Genomic DNA, 27,585 nt, shown 5'->3' with positions numbered 1-27,585 from the left:
GAAAAAAAAAAAGCACAATCTGTATTAAAAACTCAAAAAATATAAATCTTCTACGTCTCACGCTTGACATTGGGGCTTCTTTAGAGGCAAACTTCATTTTATTTCAGGAAACAGCACACATACATAGGATAGCCACAGTTGTTGGATCCTATCTTTTCTACTGAAGCGTCTAATGAGCCTGAGTAAAGGTCATTGTGAAGGAATGGGGAACAGGGGCAGATGTGATATCGCCTATTGTGAATGGTGGATCCTGTGTTATTAGCGATGTTGAAGTGTTATCAGTAATTGTAATTCTGCCTCTGATAAGGAGCTAAGCTGAAAACTTTTCCTGAAAAGACAGTAAGTACAAGTCTAAAAAAGTCCCAGAGGTCAGGGAGAAAATTGTAAGATATTTTTCATGATCACGATTTGAAAGAAAACATGTTAAATGTTATTAAAAAAATACAAGCAACAAACATGATTTAAACAATAAGTCATTTTTTGAGGCTAGCTTAAGTATATACCGAAGCAAACTAAAAAATATTCCTCATGATAGGCTGCAAGTCTGACCTCAGACCAATTGGGAGCCTCAAAAGAGGGGAAAAGTAAAATAGTAACCAGTCAGGCAACAAAATCTGATGTACAGTGAAGGTTTCTTACGATCAGCTTTACTCGCGGTGTCTCAAAACTCATGTACTACATTCCCCCTCTACCCTATAGATGTCAATGGGTCACAGGTTAGCCAGCATATTAAGTCAGGGCTATGTTTCCACCAGCATGTAAACAAATCAGCAGACGTCAGTTATTGTTCCTGATGTACATGATGAATGGGTCCATAAGGTGTTCGTTCTAGTATTTGCTGTGTAGGTATATATATACTGTATAGTAAAGGATCACCAAGGTTCTATACAGTTGGTCACCATAGAAAAAAGTTTGCCACTCCATGGAACTCTACGATATACAAATGTATATGTCAGGCTCCACAATCAGCACAGAACCAGACCAAAAGGGACAAGCATACAGGAAAGGAGATTAAAAAAAAATATAAGAATAAACAGAAGCAAAAGGGTGACCATACACGTTAGCTGTCAGACGAAGGATTGTTCAGCAGATCTCTCTCCCCCTCACACAATCTCCTTGGTCAAACACATTCCTAATGGGGTGAGGGAATAAGCCACAGGTAGATTGATGAGGCCAGCAAACATGCCATACACATTTGATTAAACACACACATTCAGGGTTGATCGCTTTAGCTTTATTTTACCAAATGATTTTGCGGCACTTACTAATGTGCAAATACTACAAGTTCTCTTCATGTACTTGTTAGCACATCCTGTCTCACAGACTGCTCAGCTCTGCAGTCCACAAAATGGCTGCTGAAAGAAAAGCATGTGTCCAGACCGGTTCATCAGTCTCCTCCAATAGCAAAACACTTCACATGGGAAAGTGGTTTTCTAATTGGAGGGGCTGATGGGCAGGTCTGGTCACATGCTCCTCCACCAGCAGCTACAGTATTTTTCGGACCATAAGATGCACTCCCCCCCCCCCCCCCCCAAATTTAGGAGGAAAATGCGGGGTGCGTCTTACGGTCCGAACATACTGGGGAGTTGCGGTGGTGGTGGAGCAGGATCATAGGAAGCAGGGTCCTCCGTTTCCTCCCTCAGAAACCCGGTGGTGGTGGCAGCAGAAGAGGCAAGATGCTGCGGGACCGACGTCTGGCTGTAGGCAGTGAGGCAGAGGGTCGTGGGCTGCTTTTCCAGTGGCTGCAGCCATCTTCCTAAAGCCGAGCCGGTGCATGCGCAGACTGGAAGCTCGGCAACCATTTTCCTGAGGCCCACAGCTTCAGGAAGATGGCCAAGGCCACCTGAAAAGCATCGCACGTCACTCTGCCTCACCTCCGACAGCCAGACACCAGCCCCCCGCAGCATCTCACCTCTTCTGCCACCACCGCATTCCAGAGGGAGGGAACAGAGGGCCCGGCTTCCTTCGATCCTGCTCCACCACGATGGCAACTCCCCGCTACTGAAGCACGCTGGGTCTGCAGCATTTCTCCACTTCTGCAGGCGTCCTGAGGGACCCTGACTCCTGTGACCCTGCTGCACCGCCCCCCAGGTAAGATACCTATTCAGACTATAAGATGGACCCCCATCTTATAAAAAATATTTTTTTCCTATTTTCCACCCTAAAATTTGGGGTGCGCCTTATAGTCCGGTATGTCTTATAATCCGAAAAATAGAGCGCAGGAGCGCTGTGCAGTCAGTGAGGAAGACAGTACTAAGAAGTACAGGAGGAGAACCTGTAATATCTTGATGTTCGTATGTGCCACACAATCAGGTCTCCAACACATTTGTTAAAAGATAGTTAAAAGTGACTTCAAACATGTCTTTATGTGTGTGAATACAACACTAATATACAAAGAATTGTCTAGAAACAATTTTAATAACCTTTCATTACCCATGGTACATTGGTAGATTATTTTACTGAAAGGGAACAACCCATTTAATATAAATGTCCCTGGTTGCAGGGTATTATATAGAAATAATTTGTTCTATACTCCTCTTCCCCGGGTCCACTGGCATGTCTCAAATGATGCTCCCGATGTCTGGCATTGGCAGCGGTGCGGACAATGCATCAGCAGCCAATCAATGAGCTCAGTAGCTCTAAACGTGGCACTCAGTGGATGCAAGTTGAATCTTTGAGGTCACAGGTTGGCTGTCGAGCTTTTGAGGTGGCGACCGTGCCGCAGCCAATGCCAGACACGGGGAGCATCATTGGAGACTCGCCAGTGGACCAGGGGAAGGCAAGTACAGCGCGATTTGTTTCTTTATAAGGACCTGCAGCTTGGAACATTCACTGAATTTACTGATAGGGAGCAACACTTTTAAATTAAAACACACCAATGAAAAACTGTGACATACGGTAAGTAATGTACACTGGGCTTCAAAACAGTGAGTCATAGGAGAGGCATCCCTTCTGTTATGCAACAAGCCAGACACATTCTACATAAGCCCTAAGTAAGGTATTAAATATGGGTTTGCAAAAAAATAAATAAAAATTGACTGTTGTAAACTAATAAAATATAAAAGCAAAAATGTTCACTCATAAAATTAATTTATCAGCTTTTATAGGAGGTTAAACTACCTGGCAATGTGAGTATGCATCTACTACTACATTTATATATACATAAAATGAACAAAAAAGGAAAGAGGAGGATAAAAAATAAAAGTTTGTTTTTGATTCACTAACATGGACTACCCACACATTACCATTTCCTGAGTTATGTGTACACTTGTCCTCTATTACTGGCATGTAAACAATACTATTCCCACTAGGCATGATGGTAATAATGGGTTAACATCAAGCTCATGGTCATAGCAATTTTAGTCAATAGCTGGCTATTCTCAGTGTTTCACTGCAATCTTGGGAGTAGCTGCACTGAGCTGAGAGGTTAGGAGAGAACCAGTATAGATCATGATTGCAATTTTATGCCCCAAGGCCAAATAAGCAAACAAGACACATGAGCTCAAGGGCTAAAGGATTATCCCAGCTGGCAAAAGAAAGTATGCTCATTTGGCCAGCTTCTGCGGAATTATTCACTGCAATTATAGGATAAGACAAGTGAGCAGGTGATCTGTTAATGCTATTAAAGGTTTTTCCCTTTTGTATATTGATCTTTTTTCAACTTAATTCTGTTCTCCACAACGTGCAAGAAGCGTTAATCGACTATGTTAAGTCACTAGTGATTTTCGTTTGTGGCAAGTAGCTCAGTCTAGTAGAGTACATTATCAGCAGCAGAGGGTACAGAGCTGTGGCCTGTTTCCTACTTTGTAACCATGGGACACATTCCAGCACAGGACAATGAACACAATTGCCATTATGGTGTTAGTCAAATTGGGTATGGCTATCTGCACGACACTCCCTGCATACTTCAGCACTATATAGAGAAACATAGATTGTTCCTTATATGCTAGCTACTTGCAAAGAGAACTCCAGCCATGCAAATAAGCCTGTTTTATGAACAATGAAAAAACATAGCTCATTAAAAGTTACTTTTTTGGGTGACAGAGCGAAGTAGCCATCTTATCATAGAACACCAAGAGCAAATTTACAAGTAGAAGATATATGGCAGTAATCTCACTGGGTGTCCTATTCATTGCATGGTAGCTGAAATGGTGAGCATCCAATAGGAGGTGATACATCATGTATCAGATTTCGCAAGTAGCACTTATAAAGCGAATACAATTCTACATAAAAAGTGGCGGCATAAAGCAGAATCCTGAATCCTCTAAAAGTGTACAGTGATTTCGGGGTAACTTTAGAAGCTCGGTATAAGTTAAAGTGCCCATGCATATTATAGAAAGACAATTTAATGTGTATGGGGGCCACCCAACTGCTCATAGGCATATATGAGGCAGTTAGTTCTTGTCAGGAGACTCGCTGTTCTGACCGGATATTGTGATCCAAGGATGGTCTGTGCGTGACAGATGTATGAACTCTGCTTAAGAACGAGCAAATTTATTATAGGGGGCAGGTAAAATAACGGTCAGTTTAAAGGGGCTTGACAATTCAAAAAAAATAAAAGTTCGACTTAAAGGCTTGTTCCACTACTTTTATATTGATGACCTATCCTCTTGATAGGTCATCAATATCAGATCGGCGGTTGTCCAACACTCTACACCTCCTTTTATTAATTTAAACAAGCGCAGATCTGTAGTATCTGGCAGTGGTTATTACATACTCGATGTAGTTGTGCAGTCCAGCTCCGCAACTGCTAACAGAGCAGCCGCCAGCACTGAGAACAGCTGATCCGTGGGGGTCCTGGCACCCACAGCAATCCTGAGAATGGGACTTGGAAAAGACGACTAAATGAATGAATGAAGCGGTGGCTCTTCATATTTATCATTGCTCTATTCAATCTCTATGGGACTACTGGAGATTGGACAAGGGTTAAAGCCAAAACAATACGAAATGCTACATTTAATGAAACGTGAATAATGGTCTTCTAAAGTTAGTGCACAGGAAACAAAATGTCAGCATGTAAACATACCAGCACAAAGCTTTCTTTGAGAAAAGAATACATTTTGCTAGGTGAATAGAAAAATGTTTTTGGACAAGGGTCAAAGTAAATACAATTTCTTACAACATTGATAGTTCAAATGTATAATGCTATAATGGTAATGGAAACATACTTACAGCATTCAACAAATGTCTATATAGCAGAATCTAAACCAATAAAAATCATTTATCAACTTGTTACTGAGCATGTGCGCAGTTCAATAAGAAAAAGGGGAAAAAAAATAATCCACAGAGCAATTCAACCATCTTTTGAAATGTAATAGCCGAACGCACAATGTGGTGTACATTCTTATAGTGATTGATCTTTCATAGGCCACAAATGTATCAAACGACACGTGACTCAACTAGTTATTGGTCACAGAGTAAAGACAACGGCTCCAGCGGTCACCAGATTTCACAATACAAACCTGCGTATTACTGAATAGACACCAGACTGCTGTACGTAATATGAAAACTCATGTCAGAATGTCAGTATAATCCTCTTTGAGAGTCTTGATGAGGCAGATGTTCTTCAAAAAGCCAGATCAGAATGATCGTATAAGAAAAAAAACTAAGTGATTAATAAATGTATGCAGTTTGTATTGTAAAATCTTGGGAACAGACTCACTTAAAAATTACATTTTGATGCGTTTTTATTTTGTAATAAAATGAACACTGGAGAGACGCAGGGAACTCATCTCCATTTAAAACTCTTAATCAGAGTAATTTGCGTTTTGTAGCATACAATACATTATACTAATGCATTTTTCATCTGCAGATTCTCTGATAGAGTCTTTAATAAGAACAATTCTTCCAAGGTTGTAGGAGAGGACTCAGGAACAATAAGGCTATGTTCACACTAGGCGTTTTTTATGCTTTTTTTTATGTAAATTTTTAGCTGTGTTTTACAGTAACAGCAAAGTCTATGAGATTTCAGAAATTGCATTAGGACAGAAGTGTAAACATTGGCTGAGCTAGGTGTAAGATTGAACAATACCCATGGAGGTGTGAAATTGAACAATCTCTCAGCAACTCAATGGCTGACCACAGTGTTAAAATAAATAGTGCCCTACAAACTGAATGCACTGCCAATGTCTTAGAAAAGCTATTCATGAACAATTCACCTTCTCCTGCGTTTGTGACCCAGCTTTTTCCTGCCAAGAGATCAGGTTTTGCTGCAAAAAAAAAGCTGAAAAAATGCCTAGTGTGAACATAGCCTTAGGGAAATTTCTGCACCATTTCAGCAGCTATTGGCATAAAAAAGCAGCGGCAAAAACGTGTGTTTTTGCTGCAGATTTTTCCTTACTGATTAGTATGCGTGAAATCTGCTGAAAAACACTGAAAGAACTGACATTTTGCAGATTTAAATCTGCACCAAATCTGCAAGTCACAAATAAGCAAAGTGTGCATGAGACATCAGGAATCTTACTCACTTTGCTGGCATCAGGAAACCCTTCACGTTTTGTGACAAATCTGCACTGAAAAACCGCAGCAAAAACGCAGCGTGTGCAACAGCCTTAATGTACACAAGTACTGCTTAGGAAGTCAAGAAAATTTAACTCATGAAATAAAGCAGAAAGAAATAGGACTAAAACATAATTTAGCAAATGATCTTAAAGGTAAACTGTTACGGCATAACTGGTCTTTATATTGCATGCATTTTTCATGGAAATCAAACTATCTATATCTCTACAGTATCTGTACACACATACACACACAGGGAAGGGCACATTTGTTTTCGACACTGTGTACTGGTTCAGACAAGTTGGTAAGGTACAATAGGATTTTCCAGACTCTTCACAGTCAAATACGTTCATTTTCCCATATATTGTTTATATCACTTGTGATTAGTGGGACAGTATATTGGCAATCCAGAGTAAGCCTGTAATTTGCTCATGATTCACATCATTTCAGGTGTTGTCTTGGGTGTGACAAAACAATTTAAGGATTGTCATGGTTGGAAACTAGATGTTCACTGATCGTTCCTCACTTAATGTGTGCATGCTCCCATGTAATATACGCTACATTACGAGGCATTATGTTTTAACATTTACGTTTTACAAATCATCTGCATAATCTATAGTACGCTGAATAAAGCAGAATGCTCAGCTTCATAAAGCTACATGTTTTACAAGCAATATCAAAACCAGCAGCCAATATTCCAAGCTCAACACACAAACCATCAAAATGTTCTATGTTTGACCAGGCCAGAAGCTCTGCACACAGGGCAAGAATTAAAGGGAAACGGTCATGCTGAAAATTATATCTGATTTGTCGCCTGAATCTTTCCCAACAATCCTAAAATATAGTTCTGCTCCGCCTCTCCTTCTCTATACCATGTTGTCCACAGATCAGATTGCATGTACAACATGACAGGCTTCCTTTAACTATCACCATATGACTTGACAGAATGTACCTCGTAAACATTCACTGTAGGCTACATCCCTCGACCAAAACTGTGCTGCTAACTACAGACCTATGTATAATCTTCCCTTCATCTCTAAACTCCTGGAACGCTTGGTCCACTCCAGTCTAATCCGCTATCTCTCAGATAACGCTCTTCTTGACCCTCTACAATCTGGTTTCTGCTCTTTACACTCCACTGAAACTGCCCTCACTAAAGTCTCTAATGATCTACTGACAGCTAAATCTAATGGTCATTACTCACAGCTGATTCTCCTGGTTCACTCTGCAGCATTCAACACTGTGGATCACAAGCTCCTCCCGATGCTCCTCTCTATCGGGTTCAAGGACACTGTTCTCTCTTGGTACTCCTCCAACCTATCTGACAGCTCCTTCACTGTATCTTTTGCTGGCTAATCTTTCTCCCCTTTTCCTCTTAATGTCGGGGTTCCTCAAGAATCAGTCCTAGGCCCCCTCCTCTTCTCCTTATACGCCACCTCTATTGGACAAACAATCAGTAGATTTGGTTTTTAGTACCAGCTCTATGCTGATGACACCCAATTATATACATCGTCTCCTGACCTCACCCATGAATTATTACAAAACACCAGTGATTGTCTTTCCGCCGTCTCTAACATTATGTCCTCCCTCTATCTGAAACTGAACCCGTCAAAAACTGAACTTCTTTTGTTTCCTCCCTCCTCTAACCTACCTATGACCAATATTGCCATCTCCGGGTGTTGCGCCACCATTACTCCCCAGCAACCTGCCCTCTGTCTTGAGGTCATACTTGATTCAGATCTTTCCTTCTCTCCCCACATCCAATTACTCACCTGCTCACGTCATCTACACCTCAAAAACATTTCTAGAATTTGACCTTTTCTTACCTTTGACTCAGCAAAAACTCTTACTGTTGCTCTGATTCATTCTCATCTGGACTACTGCAACTCGCTACTAAATCGGTCTCCCTCTTACTAAACTCTCCCATCTCCAATCTGTCCTAAATGCAGCAGGCAGGATCATATTCCTCGCCAACGGCTATACCCATGCCTCCACCCTGTGCCAGTCATTGCACTGGTTACCCATCCACTACAGAGTTCAATATAAACTCATCACCCTCACCCACAAAGTGCTCCATGCTTCAGCACCGCCCTACATCTCCTCTCTCGTCTCAGTCTACCACCCTACCCGTGCCCTCCATTCTGCTAATGACCTAAGATTAACATCCTCAATAATCTGAACCTCTCACTCCAGTCTCCAAAAATTCTCACATGCTGCGCCAATTCTTTGGAACGCACTACCCAGGACTCTTCGATTAATCCCAAATACCCACAATTTTAAGCGTGCCCTAAAACACATTTCTTTAGCCTGGCCTATTGCCTCACCTCACTTATCTAACCATCCCCTTTTTTTTCCCATATAAAATTTCCTTCCAAATCAGGACCCTCGTATCATCTGTTCACACACCGCCATGTACTTAATAGACTTCTGTGTGTGTACTTGTTCACATACTGGTTGGTGACTGGTTCATTTAGCATTATGTGATTACCCTATTTATTACATTGATAGTTGACCATACAATACAAGCAATTGTTACCATCCACCTTTCAGGTCTCCCCTATTTCCTCATAAATTGTAAGCAGGGCCCACACTTCTCCTGGTATCTGTTGATTTACGTGATTATGGTTATTCTGTAATGTCTTTTATTGCCTGGACAAGTCCCCTCTAAAATGTAAAGTGCTGCAGAATATGTTGGCGCTATAGAAATTAAAATTATTATTATAGGCTATGAGAGTCATAGATAAGGCTCTGTACACATCTACAATAGTCATTGCTGTACTTTTGTACATATAATAAAAGCCCCTCGCTGCATACAGGAAAATATACAAACTATGATTGGGTCCCATTGTATTTTCATCATGGGACCCAGTGGCAAAAAATTAAGTATTCTATCTATGCCTGAGAGAGCTTCCAATGCAGATGTGAATTTAAAGCAACACCAGCATTTTATTGTTTTTTTATTTCATCGATGGAGTGGTATCACTAATGCATGTTCTCTTCCCGTAGTAATTTACTTAACAGCTGCCATCTTCTGTTCTCAGCACCCCTTCAGTCGTCCTCTAATGTTTGTTGTGACCTGCCAAGTGTTTGTTGGGCGAGTCAAAGGTCACTTCTCAATGGAAGTTTATGAGAGCCAGAACGAGGCTCTCAGACTTAAGGCCCCATCACACTAAGCGACGCTACAGTGATCCCGATAACGATACGACGTGTCAGGGATCGTTGCTGCGTCGCTATGTGGTCGCTGGTGAGATGTCAAACAGTCAGATCTTCCCAACGATGCGGCAACCCGTAACGATCTGTATAATGATGCACGCCTATGTGTTTCTGTGTCTGAGTCGTTAACAAGGTCGTTGGTAAGGTGTCAAACACACCGATGCATGCTACCCAGCGGGGCCTCAACGATCAAAGAAATGTCCAGACCATTCCGACATGACCAGCGATCTCACAGCAGGGGTCTGGTCGCTGCTAAGTGTCAAACGTAAAGAGATTGCTACTGAGGTCGCTGTTGCGTCACAAAACTTGTGACTCAGCAGCGATCTCGCTAGCGATCTCGCTTAGTGTGACGGGGGCTTTACATTGAGAGTTTGTGACCAATACCTCTGACTTCTGGGCAGTCAGAAGCTGCGATCACAAGAAGACGGAACGGCACCGAGGAGAGCACGAGACGGCGGCTGGTAAATCTATAACTAGGGGCAGGTAACATGGACTAGAAATACCACTCCAAGGTGAAATAAAAAAGGCTGGAATAGTGTTTTAGAAAAAAAAAATACTACATTTTGTGACTTTCTTTTTTTGAGAAACCTCATGCGCCTCTGCCCACTGAGCCTGACCAACCCAACAGCTGTAGCTTGTAGTGAGTAGCATGAGATCTAAGCAGCAGCAGGATGGAGATGGGACACTTCGAAGCTGTTAATCAAGCGAGGTGGGCGGAGAATGAGCTTAAACTTTCAAAAAGTATTACACAGCCATTCTGACATGGATTTACAATGTAACATCAGAAGCCTCATCAATTCTATTTAACAATGTATGCAGATTGAATTTGAGAATTTGACGACAGATCCACTTTATATCCAGGTTTAAGGTTCCAACGCAAAGTAATAAACTGATCAATAAAAGACTTTGAAATTTACAGTATAACAAACTTTATCAAGTGCAGTATATTATTCATCTACTCTTTCTAGATTTGATAGGGACTCATGTGTAAAGTACACAGTTCCTAGGTGTCACGTAAGGCACTATAAAAAGCGGATTTACTCTGGTTTCAGATGACCATTTGGGTTGCATTACCTCATTTTACTGAGCCGAACTTAGGTCATCATACGATTCTATTGGGATCCAAGTTTGGTTAACTAGAAACCCAGGGAAAACCGGGGTCATATTATGGTAATCTGAAAGCCTTAGTATGTTTTTGCTTTTCCCCCCACAGAGGTATGTTATAGCTTTAAAACTTATGAGACTGTAAAAGTGTTGTGGTCTCATCTTCATGTGCAGCATAGGAACACTAAAGATAGCGTAGCAGGTTCTTACCACCCGATGACCTAAGGAATTTCAACCCAAGGCTCACTGGTAACATATCGGTGTAAACACAGGAATGTGGACTTTTCCAACCTTATGTGAACCTTAACAATGGTGTCTCATGTTGTATCTTAAGTATGTCAGACATGGCATTGTTTTCCCCAGTGGTTTCCTGATAATAGTTTTAACAATAATATATCATGTGACTTATACATGATTACAGCAGAAAACATGGCTTACACCCAACTGGTTTCTTGGATTTCTATGTACCGTACACGTAACAAAAACTACAGAGTAACTAATCACTGTTTTCTATAAACCAATGTAACAGCTTGTAAAAAAGTTATACAAAGACTAGGACGCTGCTATTAATACATAGGACATGTGTCGATGGGATCACAAAATGTGGTGTCACTATATATAGTAATGGAGAAGATGTGCATATTGTACGTTTCCAGTAATGACAGGGTTACTGTGTTGTGTAACTGTAAACCAATCCACCGCCCACAAGAGCAATGCAAGAACTGGAAATAAATAGGAGTGCCACTTTAACAAAAAAATACCAATGTGATGCGTGGCTTCCAGTAGCAGGAATGCAGATTATCTGTAACCCAACCGATACTGAAAGAGGCAGTTTTGTCACCAAGTGCACTGCTATGGGCAGGTGTTGAGGAACCACATAACCCCTATTGCTTATATTTCATATTATCACTAACATTATGTTATGAAGGGAAGTTGTGTGCAACCTTTAGCCACGGTACAAAATGATAAATGGACTATTACATTCTACATGAAATGTTTATGACACATAAAACAAACAGAGCGATGAGCTCCTACGCAAAGTACATGGGTCACATCATAAGAGAAGGACACTTGTCATATAAGTAGGTATTTATAACTGTGCTGATAAAGCATGGAATGTGTGTGGCATCTTGTTCTTGGATGATCACAGTTTAGCTTTCCCTCTGGGGTCTGGCCCGTACAGCTTCCATAACCACCACTCACAAGAAATCTACAAGGCAACTAGACCTCTCATAGTTGGGAAAACGCAACCACAATGGTTCCCATTTTTATTTCATGTTCTTTTAGATCTGTTAGTAAATGATGGCACTGCAATAATAAATGAGCAGTAAGTGTACTGCGCGGTGTATGATCCTAAACATGTATGTAGAGCAATGTGTTACTGATCTAGAGAACAAATCTATGCCAACTAAAAAAGCAAAAAAAAAAAAACTGTCTAAACATGTAATGATAACATGGCAAACAATTCACAAAGTCTGGCCACTCATATTAGCTGTCAGCATCTCCACGTGTTCTGTATGGGGCGAAACATTAGATTCTCAGCAGATTTCTCCAAATTTAGCGCTGGATCTGGAAGTGGTCTGCAGCAAAGCTGCTGCCACTGGTGTATCTCCCCTGAGAAGAAAAGGATCGAGAATCTTAAAGTCCAACCATCTAATCTTTCTCTCTACCTATATCTGCCATTGGAGAATGGATGGGAGAACCCTATCCACATTAGACGGCTAGCCATCTTTGGCTGACAATAGCCAAAACGTACATGGCCAACTTAAGGATGACTAATTATACAGATGTAGATAGTAAAATACCAAATGTCTTTGATAAAATTTAGTAGTAAAGCGCAATGTTTCATTTTTTTCCAATATTTTTTAGCGTTAAATAAAATAGAAAAGAAAAGGCAGGAATTTCTCTAAGGTTCCATTACTCAGTATCTGATGTTTGTTGATCTGGTATGACATGCCCAAGAAACAATGACACAACAGAATGCCCAGGTCAGGCCTTTCACCATACAAGACACTTAAAGGGAACCTGTCACGTCCTAGCTGCCCTCTAGACTGTAAAAAATGAGGTGTACATAGACGTGAGGGGTTAGAATAAGCTGGACAGTTTCGTGTTTTGGGGTTTTTTTGAGGGTGGGTGAAGTTTCAATGTCATTGCCAATTTTGCATGTATATTTAAATATGCATTTGTCCACATTCACAAAATATACAAGCTAAGTAAATATTGCAATTTTGTTATAGTCCCCCATTAGTTTGCACATGAAATGTGTTTTCTGCTGTCCACGATCTAAAATAGATTTCTATGTAGCAAAGTTGACTAAAATGCCATAAAACTCACTGAATCTTAAGTAATTATACAGCATGCATACAGTAAAAGATATTAAAGCCATACATTATCTCACCATTTATTGTTCCAAGTGATCAGTTCCAAGCTATCTGACCCTATTAATCTGAGCATGAGCCAGGCATAATCCAAGGTACACAGTCTCAGCACATTCAGATCTCGCAGCTCACATACCTTTCCCTCATATTCTCACACAAGTGCTACTGGTATCAGTTTACACCGAGGGCCAAACAACCAACTCAACATATTATTCAAGAAAACAAGAGCCAGGAGTTGCAAAAAGTGTAGAGTTCCCACAGCTCTGTACATATGTGAACATTCACAGAGAGTAGGGAAAACTTTACAAGCAATGGTGGAAGGCTAGAAAAAGAAAAATGCAGGTTTCCACTGAAAGGACTCAAGAACAATTCATTAGAAATCTAAATTATTATATCGGGGTGGGAGGAAAACTTGTAAAATGTTAAATCACCACATCAGCATGACTTGCCTAGCTCATGCAAGTAGATGTCAAATATGGTACACTATACAGTATTGGTGCCATCTTGACAACTTGTGTTAATTTAGCAGGTAAAAGGTAGAAGGCCTCTTTCCTTCTAATTGAGCCATCAGCCTTTTCTTCCGGTGTCACAATGAACCGCTGGAGGGAAACTGATGCAAGAAGAGATGCCAAAGTTTGCGATGGTTCACATTCATCCAATGCATCAGTTGTTGCACCGAACCCTTTAGGTGCCAGAAAAGAACAGTACATCTTCAGTTTTTTAGTTTTGCAGCAGAAAAAGTGAATTAAAATCAGAGTGACAACTGGTGCTGGTGTCACATCAGTTGAGACACTAACAACTGATATGGATGGCCCATAAGTATGGAAACCAGGCCCTGAAGGGGTTGGCAGCCACTACTATATTTTAAATTTGATTAATTTATTGCCCAATCCATAGGGCACTCCCAGCTGTTACTGGCACCGGACAGAAATTCTCGGATTGAGACCAATCCCCACCGATTTTATACTGAAAGCCTATCCAAAAGATAGGTCATCAATAAAAAAAAAAAGTAGTAGCCAACCTTTTTTTTAAGCACACCAAACTTTCACCAGTATTTGGTCTTGATTAATACAATGGCCGAAATTCTACAGACTAGCCTAGAATAAATTACAAAATGTATCTGGTCAACAAGCTTTCCTGCCAGGAACAGCAAATCTACCCAACAGTTCAGGGGAGGGGGGATATACCATGTCATAACCAAAAATCTTTGCTTTTCAGCAGTCTGTGAGATCTGGGTATGCAAAAATATATTTAGTCATTGCATAGCCCTGGATATTCATAGCTGCGGGTTATCCTCACCCTTCAGCTACTCATTTACAGCTGTCTTCCTAATATTGTGCATTGGTATTAAGTGTCAATCAAAGGCGAGAGAGGAAGGTTAGGACGTAGCTTATGAAAATTGTGGAGTCAACAGTACATGCAATAGATCGAGCGCATCCTCGTGCTGCAGCAGATACAGTGCCCCGGGGCTAGAATCAGCATGTCTGTCAATACTATAGGCCACCCTTCACAGTACCATAAACAATGTGACAAATTCCCTTTAATACTTTCTGTACAAACTGATTGATGGTTGATTGATTAAACCATAAAAAGCAAGCATGTGGACAGGCCTGCATACAGCGGAAGGTAAGCGGCTAGCTTTCTGACAGACACACGCATCTGGACTGAAACAATCCTTTGGAGTCATGTCTAAAAGTATCTCCTGTCTAATCTATACTTATCCAGCTCTGCTGTTATTTGTGACCACGGAGACATAGAGAACATGTCATGATTCTGTAAATCTAGAGCGCTAAGTTTGTGCAATCTTTAAATGACTCTTCTACAATAAATAGCCCAAACCATTGAGAGCCACACAACCCTCCCTTGCTGACAGTATATGTACAGTGTACTAGATCACTCACTGACAGGATTACTACTAGGAAACTTGGCAAAGTTATTTCTCAAGCAGACTGAAACTTTACGTGCTTTTCTTCAGCTCAATAGCCTCTTTCAGAAGGATTACTGGGAATAAAGCAATTACCATTATGAGGGTTTATCTAAATTATTAAAGTGGAAAGAAAAAATCTTACTCCAATATCAACACACAGAATTGAATGGAGATCGTGAATTTTAGCACATACAATCCTACGAAAGTATAAGATTTTCTTCATAATAAGTAATGATTTGGTTGCATTTATTCGGCTCTGTTCACTTTTTTTTTTTTTTTTATTCTATTGCTCTATTCAGTGATCGAAACAAACCAACAAAATGATTGGAAGCACCGGACATGTCAGACACCAATAGCGTTCCACGGACACCATTAACTATACTGGGGTCCACCAGTTTCTGTCATGGTATCTGTCATCTGACTTGACAAAATTGTGCAGCGTGTTGTAATACTTTGCTGGATTTAGTTAAATCTGCATTGCAGCCTCTGACCCAAATGTGAATGGAGCCTTCCATGCATGCCAAAAAAACTATCGACATGAGGTAGTGAAAACTGCATGTGAATGATAATCTGTTTGCTTACTGTAAAGCAGGTGTAGGACAGGCATACTATAAGGCAGGTTTACTGGAAAGTACAAAGCTCATACAAATAAAATGACAAGTCATTTCGCCTTTATTTGTAATCCAATGTATAATATTAAATATGTCTTGTCTTGGTTGCAGAAGCACATAAAATAGCAAATCTGAAGACTGAGCCTGGGTGCTGCATGTTGTACAGGTCAAATGGAGGTTCACATTACAATTGTAGGCAACGCCAGAATAGTGGCAGCCTTTTTAGTGTCATTTATTAAGTTTGTAACTTGCCACTACTAACTACCATTCAATTGCATAAAAGATCTTCTCATTAGGCAATGTACAGTGCAGTGGTTTGGCCAAAGCACCGGTATGCAAGTTTCATCACAAATCAGTACAGTGAGCCTTCTTGTCTATGCTTTGGGCCACTATTACACTAAGGGCTCGTGTACATGACCGTATTATCGGTCCAAGTGCGAGCTGACAAAACATGTTATGCTATGGGAAAGTGCACGTCTTTTTTTTTTTTTTTTTTTTCCGCTCGGACAGAGCCGATCCAGGGAAATAAAAAAAAAAATGTATAGCAGTATGCCCATGTTTGATCTGATATTCAGATCGCACTCAGCCATGCAAGTCAATGAGTGCTTTGAAAACATCGGACAGCACTCTGATGACATCCAAGTGCAGTCCGGTTTCCATGGACAGACAATGGCAAAGATAGAGACATTTTTGTCTCAATCTTCTCATCATCCATGAGAATTGGAGCACACTATGATCAAACGCTGATCAGAGTGTGATTTATATAATCGACCGGATTCTGTTAGATGAGAGCAAATACGCTGGTGAGACCATAGCCTTACAAATACCGACGTAACACATTGACCAGAAAAATCACTCTGTGAAACTGGCCTAAGGCCGCTACTAATTTTAAATTGCACTAGTTCCACTAGAAAATGGCGCAACAATCACCTGGATTGGTGGAAAAGTGAAAATTTCTGAAGCCAGCAATCTGTAATTACTGGAGACACATACAAATATCTAATTGCTTATAACCTGGGATGAGCTAGGTAAATATCTTTTTTTTTTGTGGCATAAAATTAAGAAGCATTCTAGGTGTGATACCTTTACTGGCTAACAAGAAAAAAACTTGCCTGATTGAGACTTTGCTGCAAAAGCTTGCAAATTCATTTTTTCTGGATAGCAAATGAAAGTATCACTCCTAGGATACTTTGTCTTTTTGTGCATAAAAGTATTTACATAAATTTGTCTGGCCAACAGAGTACCACAATGTAATTTATCATACATCCTATCATTGGAAGAGAAATTGTATTCCATGCAGCTAGTCTAGAGGAAATTATAGCCTTAATAGAAGGCTTTGATTAGAAGAGGCCATTGTGTTCTTGCTGATGACATAACACGTAGGATCAGCTTACACCACTTGCTAGGCTGTGACTTAAAATGTCTGCTTCCTATAGTAATGGCGACATGCACACATTTCCATACTGTCCAGTTGCAATTCATTTTAATGGAACCAGTTTTTCGTCTTGATCATACTTGATAGGATGCCATCGCTATGCGTCATGGGGAGTCTGTATGCGATCCCCGTGTCTGTGGGCTTTACTCAGGCTCTGTGGTTTCCTCCTACACTCAAAAACATTATTTGGCTTCCTATTTAGTTGGTCATAGGGTGTGTGTGTGTTCATGCGTGTGTGCCTAGTTTAGGAATAGGGAAATATTTCAAGCCCCAAGGTGGAAAGGATTTGACATGGAAATAAGACACTTGTACAATGCTTGGAAATATGGATGGTGATGCTATATTAATAATAAGCAATTCTGTACTAAGATATTGTATGAGGCTGAGGAACTTTTAATATATTGCTTCAAATAAGTTGTCATTCCAACAGAACCATATCCCCAAGTACAATACTAGGCTAGTGTTATCACTGTTACCAGAACGAGGATTACCTAGAAGTTTAAGTAGGACTTTTCACTATGTCTGCAAATAGGGATTCTGGTATAGTTTTTATCTCAAGTCATATGGCAAGGCTCACTAAAGGAGTTGTCCACTTCTTGAACAACCCCTTCTCATTCCTCATGTTTGGTCCCGATAAAATAAAAACTGTTATTCTCTCCTCCAGTGCTGGCGCCATTCCAGTGGTGCCAGGACTCTCGTTTCTGGGGCTCACATGAGGTTATGCCAACTCATGAGCCCTGCGCCAGATCAGCGCTGGCATCACAGACCCCACCATTCATACATAAGTAATTAACAGGAGGTGAGCGGCCAGCCGCAGCTCTCACTTCCTGTTAATTACGTATATGTCTGAAGGAAGCGTCAGTGACACCAGCACTGATTGGCACAGGGCTCATGTGACAACATCACATGAGCCCCGGGAGAGCAAGTGCTGACACCACTGGAACAGCACCGGCACCAGAGGTGGTGCGTATAAGTATTTTTATTTTATCGAGGCCAAACACTCAGGATTGAGAAGTGGTTGTCCTAGTAGTGGAAAGTCCAATTAAAAGGGTCGACATTGACTTTTAGGACTGCTACTTCCAGTAGGTGGCACTAGAGTTCAAGTGCTCTTCCTCTCTGAAGAGGCAATTTGCAACCTTGCCTTCGAAATTCATGGAAGACTTGCTTGGACCAGGTTATGGCAAGAGTTGTGATAAAGTAAATGCAAACTCATGTGCATAGCTATTAAGGAAGCTTTTGGGGAACCTACATGCACACATCCATGTGAATTTTAACATCTGTGAGAAAAGGACCATTTTTCATCCGTGTAGCTATCGTTTCACCTCCATTTTTTCCCAACTTTTTTTTTTTTTTTTTAAACTGTAATAGTCTGTCAACTTATTTTATTCATTGACAATTATTGGATCAGTGATAACAGATGAAACTCACAAGGAACTTAGAAGTTCCTTGTTCTTATTTGCACAAGGAAAGACTAGAAGCAATGGGATGAAACTGAATGGGAGGAGACACAGATTAGATATTAGAAAAAACTTTTTGACAGGGTGATCAATGAGTGGAACAGGCTGCCACGAGAGGTGGTGCGAGTTCTCCTTCAATGGACGTCTTCAAACAGAGGCTGGACAGATCTCTGTCTGGGATGATTTAGTGAATCCTGCTTTGAGCAGGGGGTTGGACCAGATGACCCAGGAGGTCCCCTCCAACTCTACCATTCTATGATTCTATGATTCTAAGTACAGAGTATGCAGGCAGCATGTCATCAGTTCTATACGAATCCCCTTAGACTATAATGGCAGAGTCTGCTCTGCAAAACGGATGAGAATCGGACATGCTCACGGGCCAAACACCTGGATCAGCTTTTAAAACAGATGTTTATGTGGATCCCAAACTCAGTCTGTGTGCTGTCAAAAAATAAACACCAACAGACGTTTCTACTGCATGTGTGAATGTAACCTAAAAGGGAGGGGAAAAGGGTATTTAGGATTATTGGTAAGTGTAAAGAAAACTCAGTGCATGCTGTGATTTTACCAGTGAGCTGTTTTTGAGCAGCCTTATTAGCACATGGCACATTCACAGTTACTAATGTGAAGTCTTATGTAACTTGCCAAAACATGCAGTTCTCATGAGAATTATAATTATAGGCTAGAATAAAAGCAGGTAAGGCAGAAACTTTCTATTTCTAGCCCAGTGGAACATACACAATCACAGCATGAAACACTGTTTCACTGTTTTATGCCTTTTCTAACATGGCAGAATAATAGAAGTACATGCAATATTTGCCCTTCTAACATAAAGCTCAGGGATCCTATGTGACCAATGCACAAATTTTATTCTACTTTGTTAGAAAGTAAAAAAAAATACACAAAGTAAAAACAATAGCTTGTCAAATGGAGAGAAAAAAGAAGAGACTTGACCTACTAGTTCATAGAGGATTTAGTATGATCGTATATGCACACACGTTACAGATGTGTTGATTAAATAGAGCCTCAGCAAAATCTCCTCACCTTTGTCATGAACTTTCCACATGTCCAGAAGACTTCTCAGGTTGCTATATTTACACGCCATGAGGGTACGTTCCCAAGGGGAGAACACAAAGGATTTTCCTTGGTGGATTTGCATGCAGAAAATTTGCTGTATAGTAATAGCAATGTCATTCACGACTAAATCTGCAGGGTAAACTGAACAGTTGTGCGGATTTGAAAATCTGCAGCATGCCAATTTTTACTGTAAATAGCACTGCACAGCGAAAAAGGTCCAGTGGGAATAAATCCGTACTCCCTGTTCATGATATGTACTGGTTTATTCTGTAGTTTTGCTCCACCATAGGAGCTTAGCAATGCAACTGACTGCAGTGTAGGACCAGGCATCATTGACTATAATCGGGTACTTCCTTTCCATCATTTTACGTTGAAAAAAATAGCTTGCCTTTTTTTTATGGAAAATATGAAGGCGTTTGTGGTGGAGGCATCGAGACTTCAACATACATGTGATCACATTCATCAGTAAAAATAAAAAAAAGTTTCACACTTAGGCCCCCAGCTTGTTTTGGGTCCTAAGAATATGGCACGAATATTCATACTGTCTCCAATTGGCAGGGCATAAATCATCATCTTTTGCTCTACAACTCAGTCCCATGCAAATACATACAGACAGGTAAAGAGTTGCAACCCAAGTTCTATTACATTAAAACCTCTGCAGAAAGTATCTCCACTATTCTTCCAAGGAAGAATTGAGCGGCTTACAGGTCAGACTAGTTTACAACATAAGTAAACAATCAATTAGAGACCACATTAGTAAAGTGTGTTTATTCTGCTCTTGTCAATTTATAGCTCCCTCTGACAAATTAGGAATCAGTCAGTACCCTGTCACTTACAGAAAAGGCAATGTGATCATTATAGTTTATGTAACTTACTTGACAGTGACACGATTGGATAAGTCCTGAAGATCCCCAGGGTGAAAAAGTTGAGCTTCTTTCAGTCCTAGTCTCTCGCACGCCCGCAAGAAAACATTAATATTATCCTGAAACGGCAAGTGGAAAAAAATGATTGCTTAGCTGAGCAGTCACAAATCAAAACTGCTTATCAAAGTCCAAAACTCCAAAGTCCACAAGAAACAGCAGAGATAGAGAACATGCAGCGAGCCTGGAAGATGTATTGGAATAATATTTCATGAATACCAGGAGGTTGTCTCTAATCTGTGTGGCCAAGTGACGCTGCAAAGACAACCTGCTGCAGTCAGTAATCAGAAAAGTACACTTTGATGTCAGGTCTACAAACAAACGCCCTCTTTCTGTCTTTGCACTGCAAACCTCACCTCTTAGGACTTTAAAAATAACTGCAGCTAATGACATTGACCCACCCAGAAACTACTGCCAGCACAGGCATAGGAGGGTGAGGAAAAAGAGGAGGGACATGCTGTTTCTATAGAGCACACAGTGGCTGGGACATTGCACCTGGAATCTAGGTTTGGCCGCCTAACAAGATCTTGACAGAATGTGAATATACGCAGACAGAAGGTAAAAATGTCACAGCTATGATCCAGTACAGTAAAGATAAAAAAATACATGAAGAAATAAAGAGAAAAGAATTCAGGAGTGGTCTATTACTCATTCGGCTGCACCTGTTCCAGGCTACTTGCTTCTGCTAAGTGAAGCCAGTCCTATAAAAAGCTCAACAAGATGCAACAGCTGAACGGCAAGGACAGGTCTCATAATATGAAAAATCCTAAAGGGGATCCCTGGGACAGGGAAAGACGCACGCAACGTCACACAGCAAGGTGGTCCTCAGCAGCAGAATGTCAGTGAGAAATGGCAGAACTTTTCTTATGGAAACTAAAAGCAGTGAAGTGTGTCTAGGTGAATCCTTTCAATATCGAGGTTTAAAATTTTGCCCTGCGCAGTTCTGCATCCAGTTGTTATAGACGTCGAAATCAAGTTTGAATTGAAAATCAATCCTGATGTTGCTGCTCTAGTTTTTATTTTTACCTTTAAATTTTTGCTCAGGTCTCATACATGAAGCTGGTACTGTAATCCACTGCGGATTATCTGTGCATATATCAGCTTAAAAATATACATTATCTCTGTTGGCATGGATGTGCCCTACAGACTGGTACACAAGAGGTGATTTTTTTTTTATGTAGAAAATTTCACAAGAAACATGCAGTTTTGGAGTTTTGGTTAAGGGCACATTCCCTGTTGTAATGCAGGTTGCAAAAATAATGGACACCTGCAGAATAAGTTGACATGTTGGCAACTTCAAGTCTGCAGTGCTGGTTAATTTACAATGCAGATATTTTCTGGTGTGTGTGCATGTGATTCCTTAAATTGTGATGCTGCTTTGTGGCCTAAGATTAGTGCAATATCAAGTCCTATCCCATTATGGACCTGAAAAGTGAAACCATTAATGTGGGCATATTCCAGATAACAAAATTAGACGGTCTCGCTGGGCACAGGGATTGATGTATGTAGCACCACAGAATAAATTGGAGTGATGCAATGGTTACCAAGTAATCTGTAGACAAATATTTGATATGGCAAGCTGCGACCCTAACAACAACAAAAAAGTCAACCCAACAATGGAGTCGATCCATAAAACAATCAAAATAGAGCAATGAAGCAGCAGTCCGTCAATATTGGCATACATGTGCAGAGATGAACAACTGTAAGATACTGCAGGAGCAAGACTCCATACACAGATCTTTTCACAGATGACAAATACAAAGTGCTGACACCTATTCTAACTCATAGGCAAATAATATGAATACTGCATGGAGGTAAAACATGGTCACTCCCAGTCCATTTGCTTTACAGGATGTTTAATGTAATCATTCGTCATGCTGCTTTGCCTATGCAAGGAAGCTTGCCGGGATCTGGCATACGAGTTTAATAGACAAAGGTCCAAAAAGCCTGCTTGGCAATATAAACTTGCAGGTAGGAATGAAAGTAACCCACTGTTCTGTTACATATGACATCAAGACAGTAAACACGTTTCCAGGTAAATTCTGTAGGGAGGACAATGGAAGAGATTTGCATTCTATGTTGTAAGCATTGTTTTCGAGCCCAACAGTTGGCATTCATACCCAGAACCTACTCTATATACTTATACTGTATAGAAAAGCACAGCAGACTAATTTCCTAAACAGTGGCAAGCTTGGACGATTCTCCTGGCTTACATCTCTGAGCAGCAGAATATTTTCTTTTGATCACAACTGTGAGCACCAACCTTTGCCCAGGACATGTCATTACTTAATAATACCTTGGATGGGACTAGCGAAGCATACATTTATACTAAGCAATAATGGCGAGACACTCGTAATCACAAGTACATATGTTCTTTGCGGTTTTACTTCGCTGTTATTAATGTGGTAATGGCACAGCTATGTGTCGCACAATTACAGCCTTTTTTACATGCATTCTAAAAGAGATTGCTAATAGGACAGGTTTTATTTTTTTTTTTCAATTTTTGTCAAGATTTTTATCTGGCAAGGGAAGGCATTTTAATTGGCAAAACAACCTAGCTGTATTTCCCAGGATGCTCAGTTCACATTTTGTAGCTATGACACAGTTACTTCAGTGCAAAGTCTGAAGCAGGCTAACATGCTGAAAGTCATGAACAAAAGCCCTGCAGGTATACACAGTTCAAAGGGTTTGAGAATGGGAACATTCCGTTTACATCTACAAAGCATAAGGCCAAAGGAAGAGGCCACCAATTGGTGGAAAACTGCAGTGGCCAGTAAATACTGCTGTTTTACATTAACTGGCTAAAAAAAATCACTTGATTTAGCCATCAAACAACTTTATCCAGCAAAACTCTGCATCCGGTTGAAAAGTCTGTGTGTTTTTTAAAGTGCAACAATTTTTTTGCAGGCAAACCGCCAAGTGAAAATGCATTAAACAATTACAAAATTGCAAAGGCTAAAAGCCACTGCAGGCTGAGGGCTGCAATCTGGCCACTTCATCTGGCCTTACACAAACTGACCAGCAGTCTAGGTAATCCAGTGAACCAAAATCACACTGATACCTCTTACCTAAACTGGCAGTGTAGCAAACCAACAGGTCAAATGGGGGATTCTAAGTATCCACATCTCACTTGTAACAAGTGTCGAATCTGTATGTTTTCTTTTAGTCTTTATGGGATATATTCCCACAGGAACCTTTGTGGACTTCATTGCATAGAGTAAAATTCAAGCTGAAATGTGCTGTAGAAATGGACATGCCACAGCTCAGTCCAATGTTTTTTGAGAAGTTTCTCAGCAATGTGGGCATGAGATTTTTTGCAAAATCGACACTGTATCAGATGTATGTGCACATACCCTATTTCACAACACATAGTTCCAGAGTATGGGCCCCATAATTTTAATAACCAAAAGGATATAGTTAATCTTTTTGTTGAGCTTAGTCTAATAAAAATTCTTTCTTATATCTTCGTTTTTTCACATTTCCATCTGGCTCTATGAGCTTTCATATTCACATACAGTGGATATAAAAAGTCTACACTAAAAAATATCAGGTTTTTGTCACACAAAAAAAAAAAAAAAAAATCACAAGACATCATTTAGAACTTTTTTTTCCCACCTTTAATGTCACCCGTAATCTTAAATTTAATTGAAAAAACTGAAATCTTTTTTGGGTGGAAAAAGAAAAATAAAGAACTAAATTAATATGGTTGCATAATTAAGCACATCTTTAAACTAACACATTCTTGATGTATCCTTTGAATTTATGACAGCATTCAGTCTTTTTGGGTAGGAGTCTATCAGTAGGACACATCTAGAATTGGCAAATCTTTGCCGACTCTTCCTTGCAGTAGCGCTCCAAATCTGTCAGATTGCGAGGGTATCTCCTGTGTACAGCCCTCTTCAGGTCAACCCACAGATTTTCTATTAGATTCTAGTCTGGGCTCTGGCTGGGCCATTCCAAAACTGATCGTCTGGCAAAGACCTTCTTTTGTTGATTTGGAGGCACGCTTCGGGTCGTTGTTGTTCTGAAAGGCGACATTCTTTTTCATCTTCAGCTTTTCAGCAAAATCCTGAAGGTTGGATGCAAAACTGACTGATATTTGGAGTGGTTCATGATTCCCTCCATCTTGAATAAAGCACCAATTCCAGCTGCCCACAAATAGGCTCAAGTCATAATGCTGCATCCACCATGCATCATGGTGTTTTTTGCATTATGGCTTTGTGTCAAACATACTTTTTGGAAATTATGTTTAAACAGTCCAACCTTTGTCTCATCAGGCTATAACCCTTTTCTTCACATGGTTTTGGCAGATTTGATGTAGGTTTTGGCAAAACAGCCAGGTTGGATGTATTTCTTTGTAAGAAAAGACTTCCGTTTTGCCAACCTACCCTACAGGCCAGACATACGTAGAATACTGGAGATTGTTGTCACATGGAGTACACAAATGGTATTTACAAGAAATTTCTAAAGCTTCTTTAACGTTGTTGTAAGCCTCGACAACCTCACAAACTAATTTTCTTCTCGTCTTCTCATCAATTTATGAGGGATGACCAGTCTTAGGTAATGTCACTTTTGAGCCAAATTTAACCCACTTCTTGATGACAGTCTTCAGTATTTCATATATCTAAATCCTTGGGGGAAAAAAATGTATACCCTTCTCATTACTGATAACCATCAACAATGAGATCCTTTGCTGTGTTGTAATCTGTTTTCAGACCATGTCTTTTGAGGTAAAAGGCAATTAAGGAAAGTCAGGAAAAATCCTACTAGAACAGCTAAACTTTATATGAGGTTAATCAGAATCACTTTAAAATGGTGGCAGCTGTGTACTGACTACTATTTAACATGAGCTTAAAAGTAATTGGCTAATTCTGAACACAACCATATTTACAATTATAAGAGGGTGTTAATACTTCTGAAACTTTTTTTTTATAGCTTTGCTAGTTTTATTTCGGAAATTATTCTTCTTAGTATTTTTTTTCCCATGTAAGAAAAAAAAAAAAAATTAAGGTATTTCAACAGGGGTGTGTAGACATCTTATAACTACTGTAGCTGAATGGGCGGTCCTATTCTTACAATGTTGATACTATCTTTCCCAGTAGCACCCTGCGTGTCCTCAATGCTGCAGACCCCTCTCTCCCTTTCCTGTGTGCTTCAGACTAGCCTCAACTCTCTGAATTAGTGAATGAGCTGTGCTGGATGCCAGCAGACTGATTAATGTGTCAAATGGCTAAGGCTTTTAACACAGCTCTTCTCAGCTGCATCCACCACAAATGTGTGACACATCAAGCTGTTCTATGTGTGGTGCCCCTGAGGGTTCAGTCACCACAGAGGTACTGGCATCTCCTCCTCTCAGGTAAGGAGAAAGTACTGCCCCGGGACCCCAACACCTGCACTCAACACTACACTACTCCAGGTCGGCTGGAAGGGCGTTATGAACTTCTTCTGCTGCCCTGTACCTGGCTGGAGTGGGGGGAACCAAAGAGAGGGGGAACAAGTAGTGGGTGTGGGTGGAGGACGTAGAACATGGGAGCACATAGAGAATAGATATAAAAAGGGAAGCCATCTTTGTGAGTGAGTTCAGTGCAGTTCAGCCAGTGAGTAGCAAGGAGAGGAGGGGAGCAGAGTCTCTTCAGGAGCTCTGCTCTATTGTGGGCCTAGTGAGAGAGGCACAGGAGAGGAGTGGGAGCAAGGGAGGAATGCTCCGGGAACAGAAGGGATCCCAGGGGGTACGGTGAGTGCAGGACGGCACCCGTACGCCCGAATCTGCCGAGAGTCAGAGGGATCAGGCCGCAGGAAGGGAACCGGTCCCTGGACCAGCCGTGTTACTCCAGGTCTCGGCTGGAAAAACCGGAGGCTTCTGCACTTCCATGGTGCAGTTGCCACAGCCTCACCCTAGTCGCCGTGAAGGGCATCAAGTAGGTCCGGGAACTCCAGGTTGCCCAGAAGGGACTTCAGAGCACCCGATCGGGACTGTGTGGGGGGAGCGCAGGGCAGGAGGGAGAAGACCCAGCGCGTGAAGTCGGTCAAGGAAGGAACATAAGATAGGGGGTCCCGTTAAGTGCTTCTAATCTACCTGAAGGAGTGCTGAACCCCTGCCTGGCAAACGCAGTGCGAAGCGGGAGTCCGACACCTGAACAGTGTACCCGAGGAACCTAAAAAAGAACTGTGAGTAAACTCGGATGACTGCACTCCACTGTCTCTGTCAGTTATTTCCATCACGCTACCGCGCCTGCACTACAACGCCCAGCATCACCATCTGCAACTACACTGCCCCGGGGGCCCGCTCCGCCTGTGGGGAGCAGAAAACATCCCAGCTGCCATCCCATCACCTCCAGAGGTCTGCAGCAGCGCCGGTATTCATACCGGGAACCACAGGTGGCGTCACGAGACAAAAACTGTTAACAAACCCCCTTTTAAAAAGAGTGACCCCAGGGTACGGGCCCGGGAGCCGACTGCCGTGACATCCCACAGAAGGTCAAGGCCCGGGTACAGAGTTTCCCCCATATCCCCCTGGGCGAGTCATATGCACTGTATGCTCCTGTAAACAACTCTACCTAAAAGAGGTTGTCAGTCTAAAATGAATCTTCCCAGCGCATACACAGAGGAATAGCCAGTTTCTGAGCCAAGACCAGCTGGTAAGTATATATTACGCATACTCTCGGGTGAGTGCCCATCTAGCGGAATCGCTCCATACAATGGTATACTACACTTTGGGTTGTTTTTGTCTTGGGTTCTAAGCATACCATAATGTATATCCCTGCACAGAAATGTGAAGACAATAAAAAAAAAATAGCAGTAGGGTATAATCTAACACATTTAAGTATGTGGGGAGATCAGAGGTCACTATGTAACTGGCTAACCACCACTTTAATAGCTCAGAAGCTTTCACATTTTCCGAATACTCTTTCACAGCAAATGTCACTTTCAATGACAAGTTAAGAAAGGTTTTTTGTGCAATGCAT

At 41.0% G+C, this 27,585-nt stretch overlaps 1 protein-coding gene across 10 annotated transcripts in view; it reads right to left on the bottom strand.

Annotated features, from left to right (window-relative positions):
* LMO7 (LIM domain 7) overlaps positions 1–27,585 on the bottom strand; it is a 198,168-nt gene that overhangs the window by 68,535 nt on the left and 102,048 nt on the right. For 9 of the 10 annotated variants that reach the window (XM_073663991.1, XM_073664004.1, XM_073664012.1 and 6 more), the window contains exon 5: positions 20,576–20,682. In XM_073663991.1, the coding sequence (XP_073520092.1) occupies positions 20,576–20,682 (107 nt within the window). Of the gene's footprint in view, positions 1–20,575; positions 20,683–20,839; positions 20,972–27,585 lie in introns of those variants that run through there. The other variant, XM_073664037.1, reaches the window with a different exon arrangement.

This window comes from Phyllobates terribilis, unplaced genomic scaffold, assembly GCF_046119375.1.
Source record: "Phyllobates terribilis strain yellow unplaced genomic scaffold, ASM4611937v1 Scaffold_2__4_contigs__length_985480577, whole genome shotgun sequence".
Lineage (NCBI taxonomy): Eukaryota > Metazoa > Chordata > Amphibia > Anura > Dendrobatidae > Phyllobates > Phyllobates terribilis.
This window is presented reverse-complemented; position numbering and strand designations above follow the sequence as displayed.